Source organism: Rhinolophus sinicus, chromosome 3 (genome assembly GCF_057876585.1).
Source record: "Rhinolophus sinicus isolate RSI-liver-muscle chromosome 3, RSI-T2T, whole genome shotgun sequence".
Taxonomy (NCBI): Eukaryota; Metazoa; Chordata; class Mammalia; order Chiroptera; family Rhinolophidae; genus Rhinolophus; species Rhinolophus sinicus.
The window spans coordinates 134,375,001-134,395,763 of record NC_142503.1 but is presented as its reverse complement, the minus strand read 5'-3'; the positions used below and the strand labels follow the sequence as shown (position 1 = coordinate 134,395,763).

Here is a 20,763-nt window from a genome sequence, read left to right as displayed (position 1 = left end):
ATATGACTGCTTAGTTGGTAGCTTAAAACAATAAAGTAGATTTGGCCATGCTATATGGGCCGCTATCTGAGTGATCAGTGTGACCAGATAGTTCATAATACTATCAGAACTCCGTACTTCTAAAACATATCTCATGGTGCATTGTGAGGAATCCATTGAACTGGTTTTGATCCATTATGTTTTATTTTTGATTAAATTTGAAAATGCAATTTCTGTCTAATGTACTCCTTTTCCATAGGCTGACCATTTCAATTGTCCTTATATGAAAAAAAATTTGCTGCTCTTACATACTGAAATTTAATTCGGTAATTTGAGGCCACTTTCCTAATTTATCAACTTTCTTTAACCCTAGCTGGAGAATATTTATGGTATCCCCCACCTTCAAGTTATCAACAATCTTATAACACATTCAGCTCCATTCTCCAGTTTCATTAATAAAAATATTGAATACTAACACTTAAAGCATATTTCTTGTAGGGCTGTATTCAACATCCCTTTCCAACTTGATGTAAAATCACTCATTTGACTTTCCTTGGCGAATTCTCTGTCCATTTTGGAACAAAAATGATGTAAACCAATATTCTCTGATTTTTTTAACCTAAAAAAACACACTATGTAGACTCTTAAATATCTACATAAAACAGATGTGTACAATAGTACGATTTGTATAGAACTTTTACAAAGTACCACGTCGAAAATGGAAAAGAGGAATTCATTGTACAGTGTTTTATGGTTTCCATGATCAGTTATCATATAGATATCTTTTGGGGCTTAATTTCTAATGCTTAAGAGATACTGAAAAAAATATAAGATTCCACACTGGCACACCAAAACATGCGTACATGTGAGATTTTTAAAAATCATACTAAATTTCTGATGACAATATTTGGCATAAAAAAATAATAAAATCTTAATATTTGGCTTTCAAGTAAAAGTACTACCTGATTCCACACATGAGACAAACATGAATTTTTCTAACCATTCTTTCTAATATATAAAGCATTTTATAGACAATATTTCTTTTGTTTCTTTCTCTCATAAGGCCTAGATTATGGTTAATATCTCATGACACCAAAAGTAATACTGTAACAGATATTAAAGCATTTTTTCAGCCACTTATTCTATAAAATATTAATTGCAAGCCTGTGCATGTGCTGTGTATACAGGGGATTAGGTAACTGAGTTCCTGCTCAGTTCTAAATCAATAAAAGATAACATGTACAGCATCAATCATCGTTCACTCTTCCTTTAGGACTGCAAGTGGAAGATTTAAAAATATATATATTTAAGCACACATGGAGATATTAGAAGCTCGAGAGGATGTAAGCAATACTCACCTAGGAAGGACAGGTTTTTCTCTAGAAGCAAGTCTCTCAGCAGGACCTCGTGCTCATAACCGATGGCACTGGGGAGTTTTAGTTAAGGAGGGCAACACAGGTAGAGTTATAAAAAGATGCTATCGGAAAAAAGCTAATACCAGATCTACACTTTGAGATGAAAAGGAAAATAAGAGGTAAGTATAGCAACTATTCCCACTTCTAGCCTACATCTCTGAGGTTTCTATACACTTCCCTCATTTAAACGAGTCACTGGAATTTTTCTATAATGTTTATATTGTATTTTGGCAAATAAAGACTTGTAAATGGATGTGTCCATAACTTTGAAAAGAGGGAGAGTCATTTTAAACATCCTTTATGTTAAGTTAAATATCTTTCGATTCACTTTAGCGCAACTTTATCAAGTACTTACTAACTGCAGCAAAGAAAACCAACGGGCCTTTGCCCTCAAAGAGCTTCCAATCTTATAGAATTCCATCAATCTTCTGTGAATTCACATTTGTCACAGAAGCAGCTTTTAGGAGCTCCTGTTTCACTTCTAATCTATTCTTGGCGATCTTCTGCGATTTGGGAAGCCAAAAACTGACTTGTTGAGGATTATATGTAATATGGAGGAAAGACATCTTATTAAAGGACTGTGGGTTACGGTGTGGGTACAGAAGCTATTTCAACTCTTTTTATCATGTGTGTACAAGTGTACACATATTATAACACACATATAAATAGATACACACAGGCACATAGACATTTTTTGAGTGTTTACTATGAGGCAGCCATTGTGTTAAGTGTTTTATGTGTGTAATTTCATCTGCACAGTTATCATTATCCATATTTTAAAGATGAGGAAACTGAGGCTTAGAAAGGAACTTGCACAAGGTCATACAGTTGATGTGTGGTAAAGCAGAGGAACAGATCAGAATAAGATCACTGCAACGCCCACGTTTGACCTTCACACAGCTTCTTAAAAAGTATTAAAATTATATAAAAATAATATGCTAAAAATGGTATGTTACTATTTCTTAAATACCATATACGAAGCCTTTGTGCTACATACTTTGGGGTACTATCGTCTTATTTAAACTTCACGACAACCACATGACTAGGTACTGTTATTAGTCCCATTTTTACAGTTAAAAAAAGCAAGGTTCAGGAAGGCTGAGGAACTTACTGGAGGTCGGTCCCCTGGCTGGTAAATAATGAAATCAGTTATGGGACTTCCAATTCTGGGTGTATTTTCCAAAAGGATGAGATTGCAAAAGTCTAAAAAGGAGTGTTACCCTATTCTGATACTTGAATTCTGTCAAAAGCATTTGGTAATAATTACATTTCACTGATAATGTCAACTTGGTCATATCACGTCTTGGCCTATCAGAGACTCTTTAATTCTGATCATGCACTGAAAGAGTCCAATTTAAATGGAATAAAGCTTACATATTATTTGTGAACAAACAAACAAAAAAACTCCTAGAGAATTATCCTGTCCTGTGTCAACAGATACAGGTGAATATTGTTAAAATCTTCAAACTCCAGAGATGTGGCCACTCACGTCAACCCTAAATGAACCCTAAGTCATCATCCCTGCATTTTTCCTTCTGTTGTTCCTCCCTCCCCACTCCAATGCACATGGCTATGCTTATTTAATTTCTTATTGGAAACAAAATAAAGGAAACACATTTTTAAATCACAGAATTTCACACATTTGCAGAGTCCATTGAAGACATTTGATGAGTATCTTTCAATGATTTCTCATTACTGGGGGCATACCACATTTGAGAACTAAATTATTTACTTCTATTCCACATAAATGTGCTCTCACTTTTATTGTTGTAAATTATTTACATCTAAAATGTTGAATCATGAAACTGAGGTTACTGATGGTACAGAAACGAAACCCACAGCATTTTAAGCTTCCTGCATCATTATCTTTACTTGCTTCTCTGCCTAGGTCTTTGTCTAATAGTTGTGTCCTGAAGTCACACTTTAGAAAGTTGAGGTGGCTGTTTTCTCACACCTTTTGTGTCAGTGAATATAACCTATGGCAGGAAAGGTGTCAATATGTCTATGTAGAGAAAAAAAAATAGTGGACACCAAAAGAAAAAGAAAGCACAGTGACAATTTATATTCTCTTTGCTACTGTGCTTTTTTGGTGTCTTATTAGTAAATGACCAATTTACTTTATTCCACTTACATTTTCCTAATGGAGTAGAAAAGGTTTTGTACCTATTCTAAATTTACTAAATGTGAGCTTTCTTTCTTACAAAATGATGTAATTCACTGAGAGTAAGCAATGTAAAAATTATCAAATTATCAGAACAACATATAAATAGCATTTTCACTCACATGGAAAACTAAGAAATTTTATTCAGTATGAAATAAAATAATTCCTGTTGATCAGTCTAGGAAACACCTGTGCAAGTGTATGTACATTATATAAAACTGCTACTACCTCAATGCAAAGATAAAATCAGTTCTCTACAAACTTCCCTGCCTGTTTTATTTTGCATGGTAAAAGCAATCAGCAATTTGAAATTTTGGAAAGATACACTTATTGATTACGCTTTGCTTGATATAAATATATATATATATATATATATATATATATATATATATATATATATATAAAAATACAAGGTCTAGAAACTAAAGTTTGTAAAAATAGTAATTTTACTGGAAATAGGCATAATAATGGAACTGCAAAATTATAATCTCGTCAGTGAATACAATTTATAGACATCCATCATTATCTTTATCAATTGAAATCATGTACTACATTAAATTCTACTGGCAATAACACCAAAAAGGGAAAGTGAATGATGGCAAAAATGTAAGGAAAATATTCCAAATAGAATTTATAATGCTCTATAAGCAGAAACACTTAGACTTTGTCTACAATAATACCTGATATTGATGTATGGCAGTGACCATGGGGCAAAACTTGTAAATAACCTCACAAGCCATTTTTTTTCACCAGCAATACAGCAATCTAGTTTCCCGTAAGCATCTCAACTATTACTGAAAAATAGCCTCCTGGCATTTACAAAGCAGTTGACTTCATACTTTAGTCCATGCATATATAATTAGATAGTTATATTTGAAATCAATATGCAATCCTTCAAGAGACATTATGCTTTTAAAACCTTAACTTTAAATTGATTTTTAACTATTTTATGTGCTTTAAAATTAACATGTAATTCCGCCCCAGATACTCTGAGATGGTGTTAGTTGTTACACGAATGTGCTAAACTTTATCACTGTAGCAACATGAGATTGGCATTCCTACAATTTTGAACACTACCATTAATTTTACATTGCAAATAGAAGCATAGTTTTACTTTGGTCTAGTAAAAAGGTAAGCTTATGATAATGCTGTGATTTTATTAAGTTAGATTGGGGGGAACAGACTTGGAGAATAAACATATAAAGGGCTATAACATAGGTACTGAATATTCTTACAAGGGGGCTCTGTTAAAAGAATATCTTCAAAGGTTAACTTTATGAAAAAGAAAAAAGAAAATGAGTGATTTGTTTTTTCTTTTTTTTTTAAACAAACATTTTACTGACTCTAAGCCTTTAGGAAACAAGGTGGAATATAAACACACACACACACTTGACTAGTGAGGGCTTCCAAAAAATGCCTCCTGACTCTCACCAAATCACAATTGGTCACATGCAACCCACACTAACAAAACCTATACCAGGAAGGACATGTTCTATCATTGAGAAATGTGAGACTCATAGATTCAGACAAATATAATTTTCATTTAAAATACTACTTCCTCTTTAAATAGCATTCTTAGCTAAGGATCCTCAAAATTCTTAGTGTTGCCACACTACTAAATGTATTGATGAATAATGTCATACATTCTGGAGCAGTTACTTTCCATTCAAATCCTGTTTTAAGAAGTTAACTCTTTAGTAATCGCAATGCTTTTAATAATGTGTTTCCCTGAAAATAAGACCTAGCTGGACAATCAGCTTTAATGAGCCTTTTGGAGCAAAAATTAATATAAGACTTGGTATTATACTATTCTATATTATATTATTATATTATATTATACTATACTATACTATACTATACTATACTATACTATACTATACTATACTATATTATACTATAAGACCTGGTCTTATCATAAAATAAGACTGGGTTTCATATTAATTTTTGCTCCAAAAGATGCATTCAGAGCTGATTGTCGGGCTAGGTCTTATTTTCAGGAAAACACGGTAAATGACTGGACATCTGTTTTCTTGGCCTTAAATTCAGTTCAGAGGGAAAAATTAATTTGGTTTCTCTAAAAATGTTTATTAGGGATCAAACTGACAGCTCAGATTGTAATCAGCATTTAAGCAACAAGAGTCTACTGCCCTTTAAAATGCGATGGTCTCTGGTGACATTTAAAAAAAATTTATTAAATTGACTCAGGTGACTTTGGTTAGTAAAATTATATAGGTTTCAAGTGTACATTTATATAAAACATCATCTATATATTGCATTGTGTATCCATCACCCAGAGTCAGTTCTTCTTCCGTCACCATATATTTGATCCCCTTAACCCTCACCTACCACCCTCCTCCCCACTTTCCCTCTGGTAACCACTAAACTGTTGTCTGTGTCTGAGTTTTTGTTTCTTTGTTTATGTTGCTCATTTGTTGCTTTCAGTTTTATAACCCACATATGAGTGAAGTCATATGGTTCTTGACATTTTCTGTCTGACTTATTTTGCTTAGCGTGATAATCTCAAGACCCATCAATGTTGCAAATGGCAGTATTTGATCTTCTCTTACAGTTGAGTAATATTCCATTGTGTGTATGTGTGTGTGTGTGTGTATAATTACATCTTTTTCATCTATCAAAGGACACATGGGTTGGCCACCATGAATAATGCTCCAATGAATATAGGGGTACATATATCTTTATTTTTAAGTGTTTTCAGATTTGTTGTAGATACCCAGGAGAGGGATTGCTGGGTCATATGGTAATTCTATTCTTAACTTTTTGAGGAACCTCCATACTGTTTTCCATAGCAGCCGTACCAATTTACATTCCCATGAACAGTGTATGAAGGTTCTTTTTTCTCCAACACTTTTTATTATTTATCATATTGATGATAGACATTCTAACAGGTATCTCATTGTGGTTTTTATTTGCATTTTCCTAATAGCTAATAGTGAAGTTGAGCATTTTTTCGTATACTGTTGGCCTTTTGTGTATCTTCTGGGGAGAACTGTTTGTTCAGGTCCTCTGCCCATCTTTTAATTGGATTTTTTTTTTTTTGCTATTGAATTGTACATGTTCGTTATATATTTTCGATATTAGGCCCTTATCAGATAAGTTATTTGCAAATATCTTCTCCCATTCGGTTGGTTGCCTCTTTGTTCTGTTGATGGTTTCTTTTGCTGTGCAGAAGCTTTTTAGTTTCATATAATCCCATTCTTTTTTCTTTTTTCTTTTTTTGCTTTTATTTCCCTTGCCTTTGAAGTCAAATTCATAAAATCCTCTCTGAACCTAAGGTCCATAAGTTTAGTACTTATGCTTTCTTCTACGCAACTTACTGTTTCAGGTCTTATGTTTAGGTCTTTGATCCATTTTGAGTTAATTTTGGTATATGGTGATACCAAAGAGTGATACCAGTTTCACTCTTGCACGTGGCTTTCCAATTTTCCCAATACTGTTTATTGAAGAGTCTTTCTTTTCTCGATTGTATGCTTTTGGATCCACTGACGAAAATTATCTGCCCATATTTAAGTGGGCTTATTTCTGGGTTCTTAATTCTATTCCACTTGTCTGTGTGTGTTTTTCTTCTAATACAATGCTGTTTTGATTATTGTTGCTTTGTAGTATAAATTGAAGTCATAGAGTGTGATGCCTCCAGCCTTGTTCTTTTTTGTTAAGATTGCTTTGGCTATTCAGAGTCTTCTGTGATTCCATACAAATCTGATGATTTTTGTTCTATTTCTTTTAAAAATGCCATTGGGATTTTGATGGGGATTGCATTAAATCTATATATTGCCTTTAGTAATATGGCCATTTTTAACTATGTTGATTCTTTCAATCCACGAACATAGCATATCTTTTCATTTCTTTGTGTTATCTTCAATTTCTTTTAATAATATCTTATAGTTTTCAGTGTATAGGTCCTTCACATCCTTTGTTAAGTTTATTTGTAGGTATTTTATTCTTTTTGTTGCAATTGCAAAAGGAGTTATTTTTTCATTTCTTTTTCTGAAATTCCATTGTTAGTATACAGAAATGCAATGAATTTTTGTACATTGATTTTGTATCCTGCAAATTTACTGTATTTGTTTATTGTTTCTAATAGTTTTTTGGTGGAGTCTTTAGGGTTTTCTATATAAAGAATCATGTCATCTGCAGAAAGTCATAATTTAATTTCTTTCTTTCCTATTTGGATGCCTGTTACTTCTTTCTCTTACCTGGCTGCTCTGGCGAGGACTTCCTTTACTATGCTGAATAACAGAGGTGAGAAAGGGCATCCTTGTCGTGTTCCTGATTTTAGAGGAAAATCAGTTTTTCACCATTAAGTATGAGATTAGCTGAGGGTTTGTCATATATGGCCTTTATTATGTTGAGGTACTTTCCTTCTATACCCATTTTATTAAGTGTTTTAATCATAAATGGATGTTGTATCTTGTCAAATGCTTTTTCTGCATCTATGACATAATCATATGATTTTTATCCTTTATTTTGTTTATGTCATGTATCACATTGATGGATTTACGTATGTTGAACTATCCTTGTGCCCCTAGAATAAACCCCACTTAATCGTGATGTATAATCACAATTTTCCAGTTCTTCGTGATTTAGTCTAGGAAGGCTATATATTTCTAAGAACTTGCGCATTTCTTCTAGGTTATTGAATTTGATGGCATATAGTCTTTCATAGTATTCTTGTACGATCCTTTGTATTTCTGTGGTATTTGTCATTACTTCTCCTTTTTCACTTCTGATTTTGTGTCTTTTCTCTTTTCTCCTTAGTGAGTCTAACCAGGGATTTGTCAATTTTATTAATCTTTTCAAACAACCAGTTCTGTGTTGCATTAATTTTTCCTGTTGTCTTTATTCTCTGTTTCATTTAATTCTGCTCTAATTTTTATTATTTCCTTCCTTCTGTTGATTTTGGGCTTCATTTGTTCTTCTTTTTCTAGTTAAGATGTAATGTTAGGTTGCTTATTTAAGATTTTTCTTGTTTCTTGAGATAGGCCTGTAATGATATAAATTTCCCTCTTAATACTGCTTTCACCACATCCCAATACTTTTGATATGATGTATCTTCATTCTCATTTGTTTCTATGTATCTTTTGATCTCTCCTTTTATTTCTTCTTTGACCCAGTTGTTTTTCAGTAGCATGTTGTTTAATCTCCGAGTATTTGTGTTTTTTCCTGCTTTCTTTTTGCAGTTGATTTCCAATTTCAAAGCCTTGTGGTCAGAGAATATGCATTGTATTATTTCAATCTTCTCAAATTTGCTGAGGCTAGTTTTGTGTCCCAATATATGGTCTATCCTTGAGGCTGTTCCATGTGCACAAGAAAGGAATGTATAGTCTGGTATTCTAGAACGAAACGCTCTGTAAATGTCAATTATGCCCATGTGTCATTTAAATCTGTTATTTCCTTATTGATTTTCTGTTTGGATGATCTATCCATAGCTGTCAATGGTGTATTTAGGTCCTTTACTATAATTGTGTTTTTGTCAGTTTCTCCCTGTAGTTGTATTACTAGTTGCTTTGTATATTCTGGTGCTCCATGATTGGGAACATATAAATTGATAAGTGTTATGTCTTCTTGTTGTATTGTCCCCTTTATCATTATGAAATGTCCATCTTTGTCTCTTGTTATCTTTTTTATCCCAAAGTGTGTTTTGTCAGATGTCAGTATGGATACACCTGTTTTTCTCTGGATTCTGGAGACATTTTAACCACAACATCCTTTAACGTCAGGCTCAAAATTTATTCTAGCAAACTCAACTGAATTTGGCTCATTTAAAATGGAAATCTTTTGTATTTTTGAAAATATTCATTACAATGGTAAGATACGTTCCAAGACAGTATGTTACCTGTCTAATGACTCTGTACCGCTACACTCACTGAAAACCAAGCAGTTTGAAATAAGCATGTGAATGCACAGCGACTGAACTGACATCTTCCCATAGCCTATCTGGTTTTTCTTAAGCTGCAGAAAAGAATGGTCTGCAGTGACCCTCCGGTTGATTGAATGTAAAATAGAAGAGTATGAAATGTGTTTTGTGAAGCAGAACTTTATGTCAGGTTAAAGCTAGACACATCTTCTCCACTGAGTTTAAGCTTGCCAATTGCGCACCTAAAATTTTATGGGAAAGGATACTGTTTGATGCAGTCCACCAGTGGTCCATAACAACAGTCGTTCACAATGCACTGCACACAAATAAGAGAAGGGGATCTGGGGTGGAGCGACTACAAAATCTATTACAGTTAAACAATATCCTAAGCAGTAATCACTTTTCTTAAAAAAAATTTTTTAAGAAGCTATCAAAAGGCTATTCAGATTTAATCACAGAAAACAAAAACTGCATGCTTTTTATTCACTATAAAAGCAAGCTATTAAAAAAGTGAAATGCTTTTCTCACAAATATTGCATTGCCATTTATGGTGCACCCTGACCTCAGTGATAGTTTATGATGACAGTAATTAAATGAGGTTTAAAATCCTTTACTCTGCTAGGCAGATAACAGCACTGCCACTGAAAATAGACAGCTGTGATTAATACCTGATAGACCTGATTTGCTAGAACTCCATCTGGAATCTGAGAAGGGTCCCGCAGCATACTATTTATAACAGACTTGGAGGCTGTAGAAGAAAAGAGATGAACTGTTAGCAGACAGTCACCATACTTTTAATGCAACATGAGAAGTGACATATACCTATATATATACACAGACCATGAAAATGAAAACACTACTGTTACTAACCACTTTTTTTTTTAAATCTAAGGAAAGCTTTTAATTAGACCATTTTGCCAAGTTTGTAAGCCACATTGCCAGATTTGAAGATGACCTAATTTTTCCAAGGTAAATTAACAAGTACAGACCTAAAGCATATGTCTCTTTGCAGTTAAATTAGCTTTGGAAAAGCTCCCTTGGGGGAAAAACAAAAACACAACAAAGACAATCAGAAAGAAAATATTTACCTTTTGCAGGTGAGGATTTTATAACCAAGCGTATGTACATGGAAAGCTTAGTGAAAGCAGGTCATATTCAAAGACTTCCATGATGTCAATAAAAATAACTTTCAGCCAAGAAACCATCTCTGAATTCTAAACCTTCCTAAAATAATTCTCATCACCCACCATAAAATGTTACGTCCATTTTACAGGTGGGAAAAGTAGGTAAAATGACTGACAAATGAGGGAATCTTAAATAAGAAAAAAATATACACATATTTACTTTTATATATGAATTTTCATCCCAAAATATGTCTTATTGCATCCAGCTGCAAATTAACAGAACTGTTACAGAAGAAGAGGCTACAGGAGGCATCTGATACGGGATGCTAGATCAGATCACATTCTTTGAAAATTGAGGCAAGAGATTCTGTTCTTGCCGTTTACTGCAGGCAAGTAAAGGCCAAAGTGGTCTGAATGCCTCTTCCTCAGCATGGGAGGAAGGCCAAGCCTCCAGACTGAAGCTCAGTCAGGTGCTGCTCAGGAATCGATTCTTTCAAGTCCTCCAGTGGAGTCATTCCCAAATATTTAGGAAAACCGCGTAAGGTCTGGTCCATACAAGCAGAATCTAAAAATGCATGCTAGATAATTATCTAGTTAATAGAACGAACATGGACTACAGATCTATATCATTCAGGTTCTGAGATGATTTTTGGCCTACTTTTTTTTTTTTTTTTTTGTTATGTTCTTTATCAAGTTCAGTGCCATAAGAACACTGACAGGTATGATAAATGTTTCTAAGTACTGTGGGAAGAAATAAGGAAATTAGATCTTTCTCACTTAATCATAGTACTGAGTCCACAAAGAAAAAATGAGGTACAATTATTTTAATTATTTCCCATTCTTAGTCACATAACTGCATGCTCATAGCAACGTTTATGTATTTAACAACCATTTACAAATGTGTCTGTACTGCAAGTGGAGAGGCCCAGATGAGCATCATCACCCAAGGAAGCATATCCAGCCCTATCTCCACAACTCTGCGACCTGTGCATATTATAGGGCCTCTCAAATTCAATGTCTTCATCTGATAATATTATCTGAGGTGATTACATTAAAGGTTTCTTCTGTGAGTCTCTAGAGAAAATAGCTACAACAGTTATTTTGTTGTTATTTATTCTGTTGAAGTTTAAGTAATAGAACCAAATCAGGCTTAGGCATTTGCTTCATATGAGCTTACGTTGGGCTCAATTCTTTCTGAAAGAAATTACCACAGATAAGTGGTATACAAACATTGGGAATACGAAGCAGCAAATCGTCTTATAAAAAAAACAGATTATTGCAACAACAGTGTTCAATAGATAGTAATGTACCTGGTAAAGTCACTCAGTTTTCCCAACTTGATTTTAAGGTCTGGCCAGTCAGAGGGGACCAGAGCAGTGCTCATGCATTTGGTCACCTTCTCTGAGGTCTGCTACTCAGTCACCGAATAGTAATGGCAGGCCCATTCTTTCAGGTTATCCATAATGCCATCATCGTCTCAAGGAAACAGCACCTTTGCCATAGGCACCAGGTCGCTGCTAAAATGTTACATTGCTAACTCTTACACCCATGCAAGGAAAAGATTATTAATCTACAAATGATCATATGGCGTAACAAAAGTGTTATCCTATGGAAAATTAATGACCTCATAACAAACTATGCAGATTCATTGCTAAAATAATAAAACAAAGCTCTTAAAAAAAAGGAATAGGGACAATACTCCAGGACATAAGAAAATTAGGTCATTTATTTTATGAGGGAAGAAAGGGAAACATTAAAGAAAAAGGAAACTGATGACATCATAATTTTCCTCACAATATAAATTTAGAATAGTGTGCTTATCAGAATCAAGAATCATAGTCAATAAACTTTCAAAAAAATAGATTGAATGTACTGAATAGAACACTATTCAAAGCAAAGGAAGTCTGTGACAGGGGAAGTCAGTCGTTTTAAATTGAATAGTAAACTCATAGACACAGACAATAGTACAGTGGTTACCAGAGGGTAAGGGGGGAGGAGGGTGGTAGATGAGGGTAAAGGGGATCAAATATATGGTGATGGAAGGAGAACTGACTCTGGGTGGTGAACACATGATATGATTTATAGATGATGTAATACAGAATTATATACCTGAAATTTATGTAACTTTACTAACAATTGTCAGCCCAATAAACTTTAATTAAAAAAAAAACTGAATAGTAAATACTATACATTGAGTCCACATTCATTTAAAACTCAACAAAATGTCTTTTCTTGCATCCTGCTGGCTTTTTGGTTTTGTTTTGAGCAGGAGAGAAAGTGCAAATAGGAAGTCAAGGCCTTGGTTCCAATCCCAGGACACATCTGCCCTACATTTGCAGTCCTCCACCCTCAGGCTTCACAAAAATATATCTGTGTCTCAGATGAAGTGAGAGAGTACAAACTTACTTTTCTATACATATTCTGAAGCTTAGGAACTTCCAAAAGGATGAACAATAACATCAACCAGATAAGGCAATTGGACAATCTTGGGAGGTCTAGGGATAAGAGCCCTCAAGGAAGTCAATGCCTTTCATGGAAGCTGTTCCTAGGCCAGGTATTACCTCTGTCCAGTTTTCACCCGTCTTTTTTGACCATACGTGGACAGGAGTTTCATTCACCCTAACCTCTGCTAGAGGCATTCATTTTGTTGATTTCAGTCTTACCCTACCACTGATTCAACTGCTGAGATTTCAGCTTTCTACCAAGCATGTACAAAGTAGCAATGCATGAGTCACTTGGAACTAGACGCACAAGAATAGGAGAGAGGTGGTAACTGCTGAAGCTACAGAGGACAGACAATAGGCAATGCCTGGGCTAGGGCATAATGCCAAAGTAAAGATTATGACCTTTTTACTGTGAAATATTTCTAACATTACGAAGTCAGGAGACTGATACCATAAACATCAATACACACACCACTCTGATTTAATTTCTGGATTTGCAAATAACTTTAAATACTCTAATATTAGTTTGTGTAAACTTAAAATATATCAGTTGTGCTAGAGGTTGGTTTCCTTTATTAGTATTTTTCAAGAAACCGAATTTCAGTTTTGTTGATTCTCTCTACTGCTCCATTTCTTCAAATTTCATTTATCTTTTGGTGATCATTATTTCCTGCTTTCTACATTGAGTTTGTCACATTATTCTTTTATTAACTTACTATTTTTATTAAATAATTTTTTAATCTTTTAATGTATACATCTTAAGGCTATAATTTTTCCTCTAAATTCTGCTTTAGCTACATGCCGCAAGTCTTGTCATTTATAAATATTTTACACTTTCCATTATGATTTCATCTTTGATCCATAAATTATTTAAAAACTTATTATATTTCTAATTTGATTATATTGTGGTCAAAGTATGTAATGTTTATATTAATTTGGGGGTTGTTCACTTCCTTTGTGTTTTTATATGCAACCAATTTTTACAAATGTTTTTATTGTCTCAAAAAATACTGAAGATCCTATTTTTGAGGTACAGGGTTCAGGTATGTCAAGTAGGTCAAGATTTTTAAATTTATTATTTAAATCTTCTACATTTTTATTAATTTTTCCAAACTACTTATGAAATAATCATCTGGTACTAGCATGGATTTGTGAGTTTCTCCTTATAATTTTGCCAATGTTTGCTTCCTGTGTTAGGGGGCTATATTGTTGGGTGCATAAATTCATTGTTTTACACACACTTTTTGGAAATTATGCCTTTTGGCATTAAGTCATGATCTCTCTCTCTCTCTCTCTCTCTCTCTCTCTCTCTCTCTCTCTCTCTCTTAAATTTAATATTATCTAGGAGTAATACTGTTGTACCACTTTTCTTTTGGGTAGTGTCTGTCTGTCTGGTGTTCCATTTCTTTACTTTGAAAATTATTTTGTCATTAAGTCATAGGTATGGCTCTTATAAATGGCATTTAGCTAGATTTTCTAAATTCAATTTGTTCTTTTTCACACTATTTCGTATTCTTTCATTTATCTAGTTATAGTCTTTATTTAGTCAATCAGTTTATATACTTTTATCTTACAGATTTATTTTATAGTTTATAATATCATCTTATAGATTTAATTTATAATGTCTTTTCTCATCTCAAGTCCATGGTATGCTATCTATCTATCTATCTATCTATCTATCTATCTATCTATCTATCTATCTGTCTATCTATCTGGTGTCAGATCTTTCCTATGATAGTAGTTTCCTCACTTGGCTTATGAATTTTTACTGGGAGCTTATTTTCGCAAGAATTGTTTGTCCTGCACTTTGGAAATAACCATGACACAGTCATTTCATGTTTACTTTTGCAGAAACCAGTTCTACTGCTAATTTGTTAGCTCAGGCTTCCTGCAGTAAACAAGAGTGTACGTTGGGACCCAAACTCCAAATGGTGCTGATCTATTTCTAATTCCTTTCTTCATTCCTAATGCTCCACAACTCGAAGCTATACACAGTAAGCAAGCTTCCTTGCCATTTTCTCCAGGCAAATGGAGTTTTCCTAGTCCTTTTTCTATGGTCTGGGCTATATATGGAGGCTCAATTCCAAACTCCTGGTTGTACATCTTTACTCTGTGGAGTTCAAAATCCCAGGCCCAGCCCCTCATGTCTATACCTCAAACTAACAATTCCTATGGGCCTACACAGTGTGAGCCCGTTTATCACTCTGAATATACCTTCTCTTTCTATTCCTTGCACCCAGAAATTGAATTCCTTTTGTTTGAACTTGGTTGTGGATTTTAAAAGATTTTTTTTCTTTATTGTTTATTTTGTCCATCATTTCTACGTCTTTGTCATGGAAACATGGCCCATCAACAAAAGCTCATTCTGCTGTGTTGCTGAAAATTTTGAAAACTTTTTAGTAAGAAATTGAAGGGAAAGCTTGCTTCCTTTTATATTTGTTTATTTGTTATTTTTTCTGAAGTTAAAGTTATATAAATGTTTAAAGGTCCTTCCAAGAAGTTGGAGCTCAAACAACAGAAGGAAGAGCTGGTGGCAGAGATGCAGATAGAGCGGGGACTGGAACAAGTTAAATCAGCTCTAAAGACCTCTCTGCTGCATGACGTCTGGCCAGGCTGAGCAGCAGGAGAATGGCCATTGGTTGTTGCCCTCAGGCCTTCAGAGGTTGCTGCTAGGTCACAGGCCAAAGCATCGTGTACAGCTCATCATCAAGCTTGAGAAAAAAAGACAATTTGTTTGGGAATCAGTTCCACTGGATTTTCAAATATAAACCCATATTTTTTCGATGGGAAGGGGCTTCAAATAAGAATTTCTTAACATGCTCATTATTTGGCAAATTGGGCTGGGCTTGGTAGCTTATTCTTTCTTTGGGGTCAACTGGAGTGGGTTATCTGTGTGCTGGAGGATTCCCTTTCATGATGATTCACTCACACGCTTTGGCAACTCTGTGCTTGCTGCAACCTCGGCCGGAACTGTGGATGAGGTGGGCCTTCGTTTCCATGTGGGCCTAAGGTCTGCTTGGACTTTCCCTTGAAACGGCAGTTGGGTTCTAAGAGCTACACACCAGGAGAGCCAGGTAGAAGCTTGTGGCTTCTTATGACCTAGCCTCAGATGTCACACAACAAGACCATAATTTTTATTTACATCTTCCTCAAAAGACAAAAAAAAACATACCTTCTAAAAGAAAGGTGAACTCAGAACGCTATACAGTACTTTCAAATGGAGAGGCAACGTGGAACAGTGGTTACGGAGCACAGCCTAGAATCAGACAGACTTGGATTGAGGACTGGCTCTTCCACCTACTAGCTATGCTATCTCGACAAGTTAACTAATGTCTGTGACCCTCAGCTCTCTTGTCTATAAAAGAGCATAACATTGGAAGGCTGTTGTGAACATGAAATAAAATAGCCCACGAAAAGCACTTATGCCATTTCAGACTTGGGCTGTTACTGTTGTTGTACTGTTGCTTTGGCTGGTGTTAGATCATGGCATGGCCTGCTTTCTGCCTCCCAACACTATATTATCAATAAGTAGATCACTCATTACTTTCTATTGTTAAGAGGATGAAAAAAAAGGACTCTATGACATATGTATGAAGTCAGGGCCTGCTCTTAGCAATATACACAACACAGCCTGGGAGAGACAGCCAGAAGTGAATCTGCTAAACAGGCAAAACATGGCAATGCCAGATTCTCCCTTATTACACCCCTCCCCTGCCCTGCTCTTTGTGGCATTCTGTCCACAATGCATAATCAGAACTATTCTCTGGAAAGAACATGGTAGAAGTCCTTTACACGTTTTTGTGTATTAGCTTAACTGTTATTACTCCATGGGAGGTTTGTATTTTAACTTTTGTCTATAACAAAGATAAGGATTTTTCCCCCTCTAGCTAAGGGCATTCCAAGCATCTGCAACCAAACAAGTGAAGACTTTCCTCCAAATCACTGACATCCCACCCATTTTTGTAATTCTTCCTTTCCTTAATGCAAGCTGAGAAAAGTGGGCGGCTACTGCTGAAAGGAACTGAGGCAAGTGAGCACATGAACCATCTCCATTCTTAAGGTCCCTAAAATTCCTGCCTCCTGCAAAGAGTGCCTTTTGACTAGGTTATACCTGAACCAAAACAAAGACCAGACCATATATAGTTGGGAACCCTATTCCAAGGTCACAGATAGATTTAAGCACAATGAGTGAACCAGCGTGGAGCTGACTGTGTGTGGGGTGGCAGCAGTCAGGAGAGAAGAAAGGATGAAGTGAGGGAAGGACAATCCAGGGATAAAGACAAAATGGGCCATACTGAAGGAAGACTCATGTGCAGACAGAATGGCGGGTGTTAGAACCTACTCCTTTTTCCACGAAAGAAAAAATAACCCCCCTGCAGTTGAACACCTGGATGGGAAGGAGCTGCTGTTGGCAGCAATCCCAAAGCACACCAGTATGTTTGTTTGCCTCCTCATGTGGCTGCCCCAGAAGCTGAGTTCCAAGACAGCAAAGCCTAAAAATACCAGTTAGAATTTAATAATTTATGTAAACGCTGGTTTAAGGCTTTTGGACATCAAGGTCGTGAACGTCCCAAGCCACAACTCCATGGGAGTTGGCCTGTCAGTGTCATCTCTGGACAATTTTGATATTGCTAGTGGCCCACAGGAGCCTGCTTCCTCTTGCAGTTGCAACTATTCTTCAGGAATTCCAGGCAGCCCACTAGCTCTCCCACGGCACAGGGGTGCTCTCTAAAGCAGTCTGATCCCATTTGATGATGTGAACAAGAAACATCTTTTAACATTAGGGAATCCTACAGGGACAAATTAAGTTCTGCTCTCTAACTAGCACATAATCACGTAAGAAATACCTTGAACTAGAGTCATCATAAAAAATTATTATGTAAGGACAGGAAGACGCTATCTCCAAAGCATGAGTATTCACACTGATCAGATTTCTTGTTTCAGATGACTTACAGCTCTATCGCCATCATACACCATTGACTCTTATTCAACAAACATACATTTGATGAATATTTATTAAGCACCTGATTCATGCCAGGAATATACTTAATTCCACCCCGCCCACCCACTCACGACCAACTCCATCCTCCAAACCTAGAATGTTCTTTCTCATTTTTCTCTTGACCAAAACTTCAAAGCTCAGTTCAATTTTTACCTCCTTCCATATGGTTCTCCCTTATTTTTTCAATCCATTTGCTCTGCTCTCCCTCATACTGTGGAGTGAATTCATTTTGTCCTCCAATCATTTGGCACTTGATTAAATATTACTTTGTGGTCTGTTGATTGATAGGAGATTGGTCAGGATGCTAAGACTTGAAACCGTGAAAAATTAGAAATAATATAAAAAAGGGATATTTAGCAGAGTATAGAAAAAAAATGCCATATTTCCTCAATGTTATCTGTAAGTATCTGGGGGCTTTTACCCAGAGGACTAGGCTCATCCTGTGGTCACCCCAAGGAGACAAGATATAATTCTTACAAGTTTATTACTGGTTCTGAAGTTGTAAGGTTTCAGAATTCAAGCTCGGCTTTATGTGGTCTTCTAGTTGGTCTACATCAATACTTCTTAACTTTTTTTTCCATTATGGCTTACTTAAAGAAGACTTTTTAGACATTTTAAAAATTGTACCTCCCGTGAAATATTAATGCCACAGGTATACTGCATATGTATTTATGCAATATCACCCCATTTGAGAATGTTTCAGTCACACGGAGGACGAAGGAAATATTTATGTCAGGATATGTGGTAAGCTGTTTAACAGCATAACTTTTTCTCTGTTATCACCTCAGAGTTGCTCTGCACAAAATAGCTACTCAATAAATTGCTGAATGAATTATTAAGAAACTACACGAAATCCAAGCCCTGGCTATATTCCCTACTGTTACAGCAATTCTTAGGTAATCAAATGGATTTGACTTAATTTGAAATGTTCTCATTATGAATGAGGCAATTTTTTTTATTATTTTTAGAAAATTTAGACTCAAAGAACAGATATAACGGGTCTTTAAATGTTGATGATATCTAAGCCATGTCTCCCAAAGAGCAGAGTGCTTACCACTGGCATAAGCATGCAAAGTGGCTTTACGAGTATGCAACACATTTTTTTCTTTAAGAGTTACGTATTCATGTCATAAGTACTTCCTATTTATGGTAAGAAATTCTAGTTTATCATTTAAGGTGGAATTACACATTTCCTTTAAAAATGTAATTAAATGACATTTAAAGATATCAAGTAAATATAGTATATTTATTATCAGTACATGTAGTGCTATGTGGATATGGCAAACATTGTAAAACTGTAAAAACTGTAAAATTTCAGAAACACCAATTTAATATCTGAACAAAGTCAGTTGAGCATTCAGGAAGGTGGGGTTACTCAGTCTATCCTATAACAAATTTTCACTTCTAAAAAAAGGAACAACAACTAACATTTACTGAGTGCTTACTTTGGGCCAGGCACCATTCTAAACTTTTCACATGTATTAACTCACTGAATTCTCAGAATGTACCTACAAGGTGGCTCTCCCCATCTTAGAAATGGAAAAAATGGAGGCATGAGGAATTGAAAGCATTTGCCCAAAGTCCCACTCGCAGTTAGTGGTGGAGCCATGATATGAATTCAGCCAGTTGGGCTTAGAATCACCTGGCTCTTGTTCTCCAGCCTCTCCCCATTGTATTCAAAGGCGATCTGACAGGTTCTAGATGAATGCATCATAGTTATAAGAATCAAACTCAAGTTTTCCACTCTCTCCACCCTCCTAAGTCAAATATTAGCAACTAAAGTTTCAAAACACTTAGTGCTCCGTGTAGAGCAAATGTAGGGCCACCTAATGAAGCTGAGCTCTCTTGTCTAAGTTTATGGGACCAGCATGTCAGGTGACATTGAGATTTGAGTGGTAGGTAAAGAGAAGACTCCAGTTCAAGGTCAGGGAGAAAGTTAATAACAAAGACCTACTAAAATTTGCTGGGGTAGCTAGAAAACCTGACAGGATCACGAATGTCTTATGTTCTATAAAAAGGAAGAAAAATGCATGTCCCTAAAGGTGATGCACAGTGGCTGCTGGTAGAACTAAGTTTGTATTATTCAGTGAGATGGGGTAAAGGAAGTCTGCTTTGCAAGTGGATGACATCGAGAAGCCTCTCTAATCATACTCTCTGGTAGCCTGCTCATTTATGTCTCCTGGTTTCCATTTGCTGGCAAAGACCCATACCACATCATGGTGTCTGCCTCAGTGCATAATTAGAAAGCAGTTAATTCTAAGTCATTAAAAGTGTTGCCCAGGATTGGAAGGATTCATGGAAAGGGAGAGAGTACACGGACAAGAACATGTGCATTTTTTGGCAGGCCCCCTAATCTAATGGGAAAAGAACAAACTAAACTTTAGACTTCTTAATTTAGGAGAGGGGCAGATGGGAAAACAGAGATAAAATTTCAAGGTAAGTTAAACAATATGAAAATTCAGACACTTTCAGTACATTGAAAGAAACATTTCCTGGGAACTAAGCCCATGTGACTAATTACAGCCAGGGACAGCACTTCTATTCAGAAATAACTTTCGTCTAATTCTCCTGAGAAAAATCTCAACAACTTTCAAGGAAAACACAGCTATTCAATTTCTGCCCATTATCCAACACAGGGATCTATCTCTCTTATGCTTTTTTAATTACAAAAAAACACACAAAAAACCCAAAACCCCAAGAAAACAAAAGAGAAAAAAAAACAAAAAACGTTAAAATCCTATGTGTCAGACAACCTAAGCAATG

General features: G+C 35.4%; 1 protein-coding gene across 2 annotated transcripts in view; it reads right to left on the bottom strand.

Annotated features, from left to right (window-relative positions):
* The window catches only part of CDIN1 (CDAN1 interacting nuclease 1), a 215,767-nt gene that overhangs the window by 108,518 nt on the left and 86,486 nt on the right, over window positions 1-20,763 (bottom strand). For both annotated transcript variants that reach the window (XM_074327928.2, XM_019725527.3), the window contains exons 6-8: window positions 10,099-10,178; window positions 9,697-9,746; window positions 1,338-1,405 (exon numbers count right to left, since the gene is read on the bottom strand). In XM_074327928.2, coding sequence (XP_074184029.1) covers window positions 1,338-1,405; window positions 9,697-9,746; window positions 10,099-10,178 — 198 coding nt within the window. The remainder of the gene's footprint in view (window positions 1-1,337; window positions 1,406-9,696; window positions 9,747-10,098; window positions 10,179-20,763) is intronic.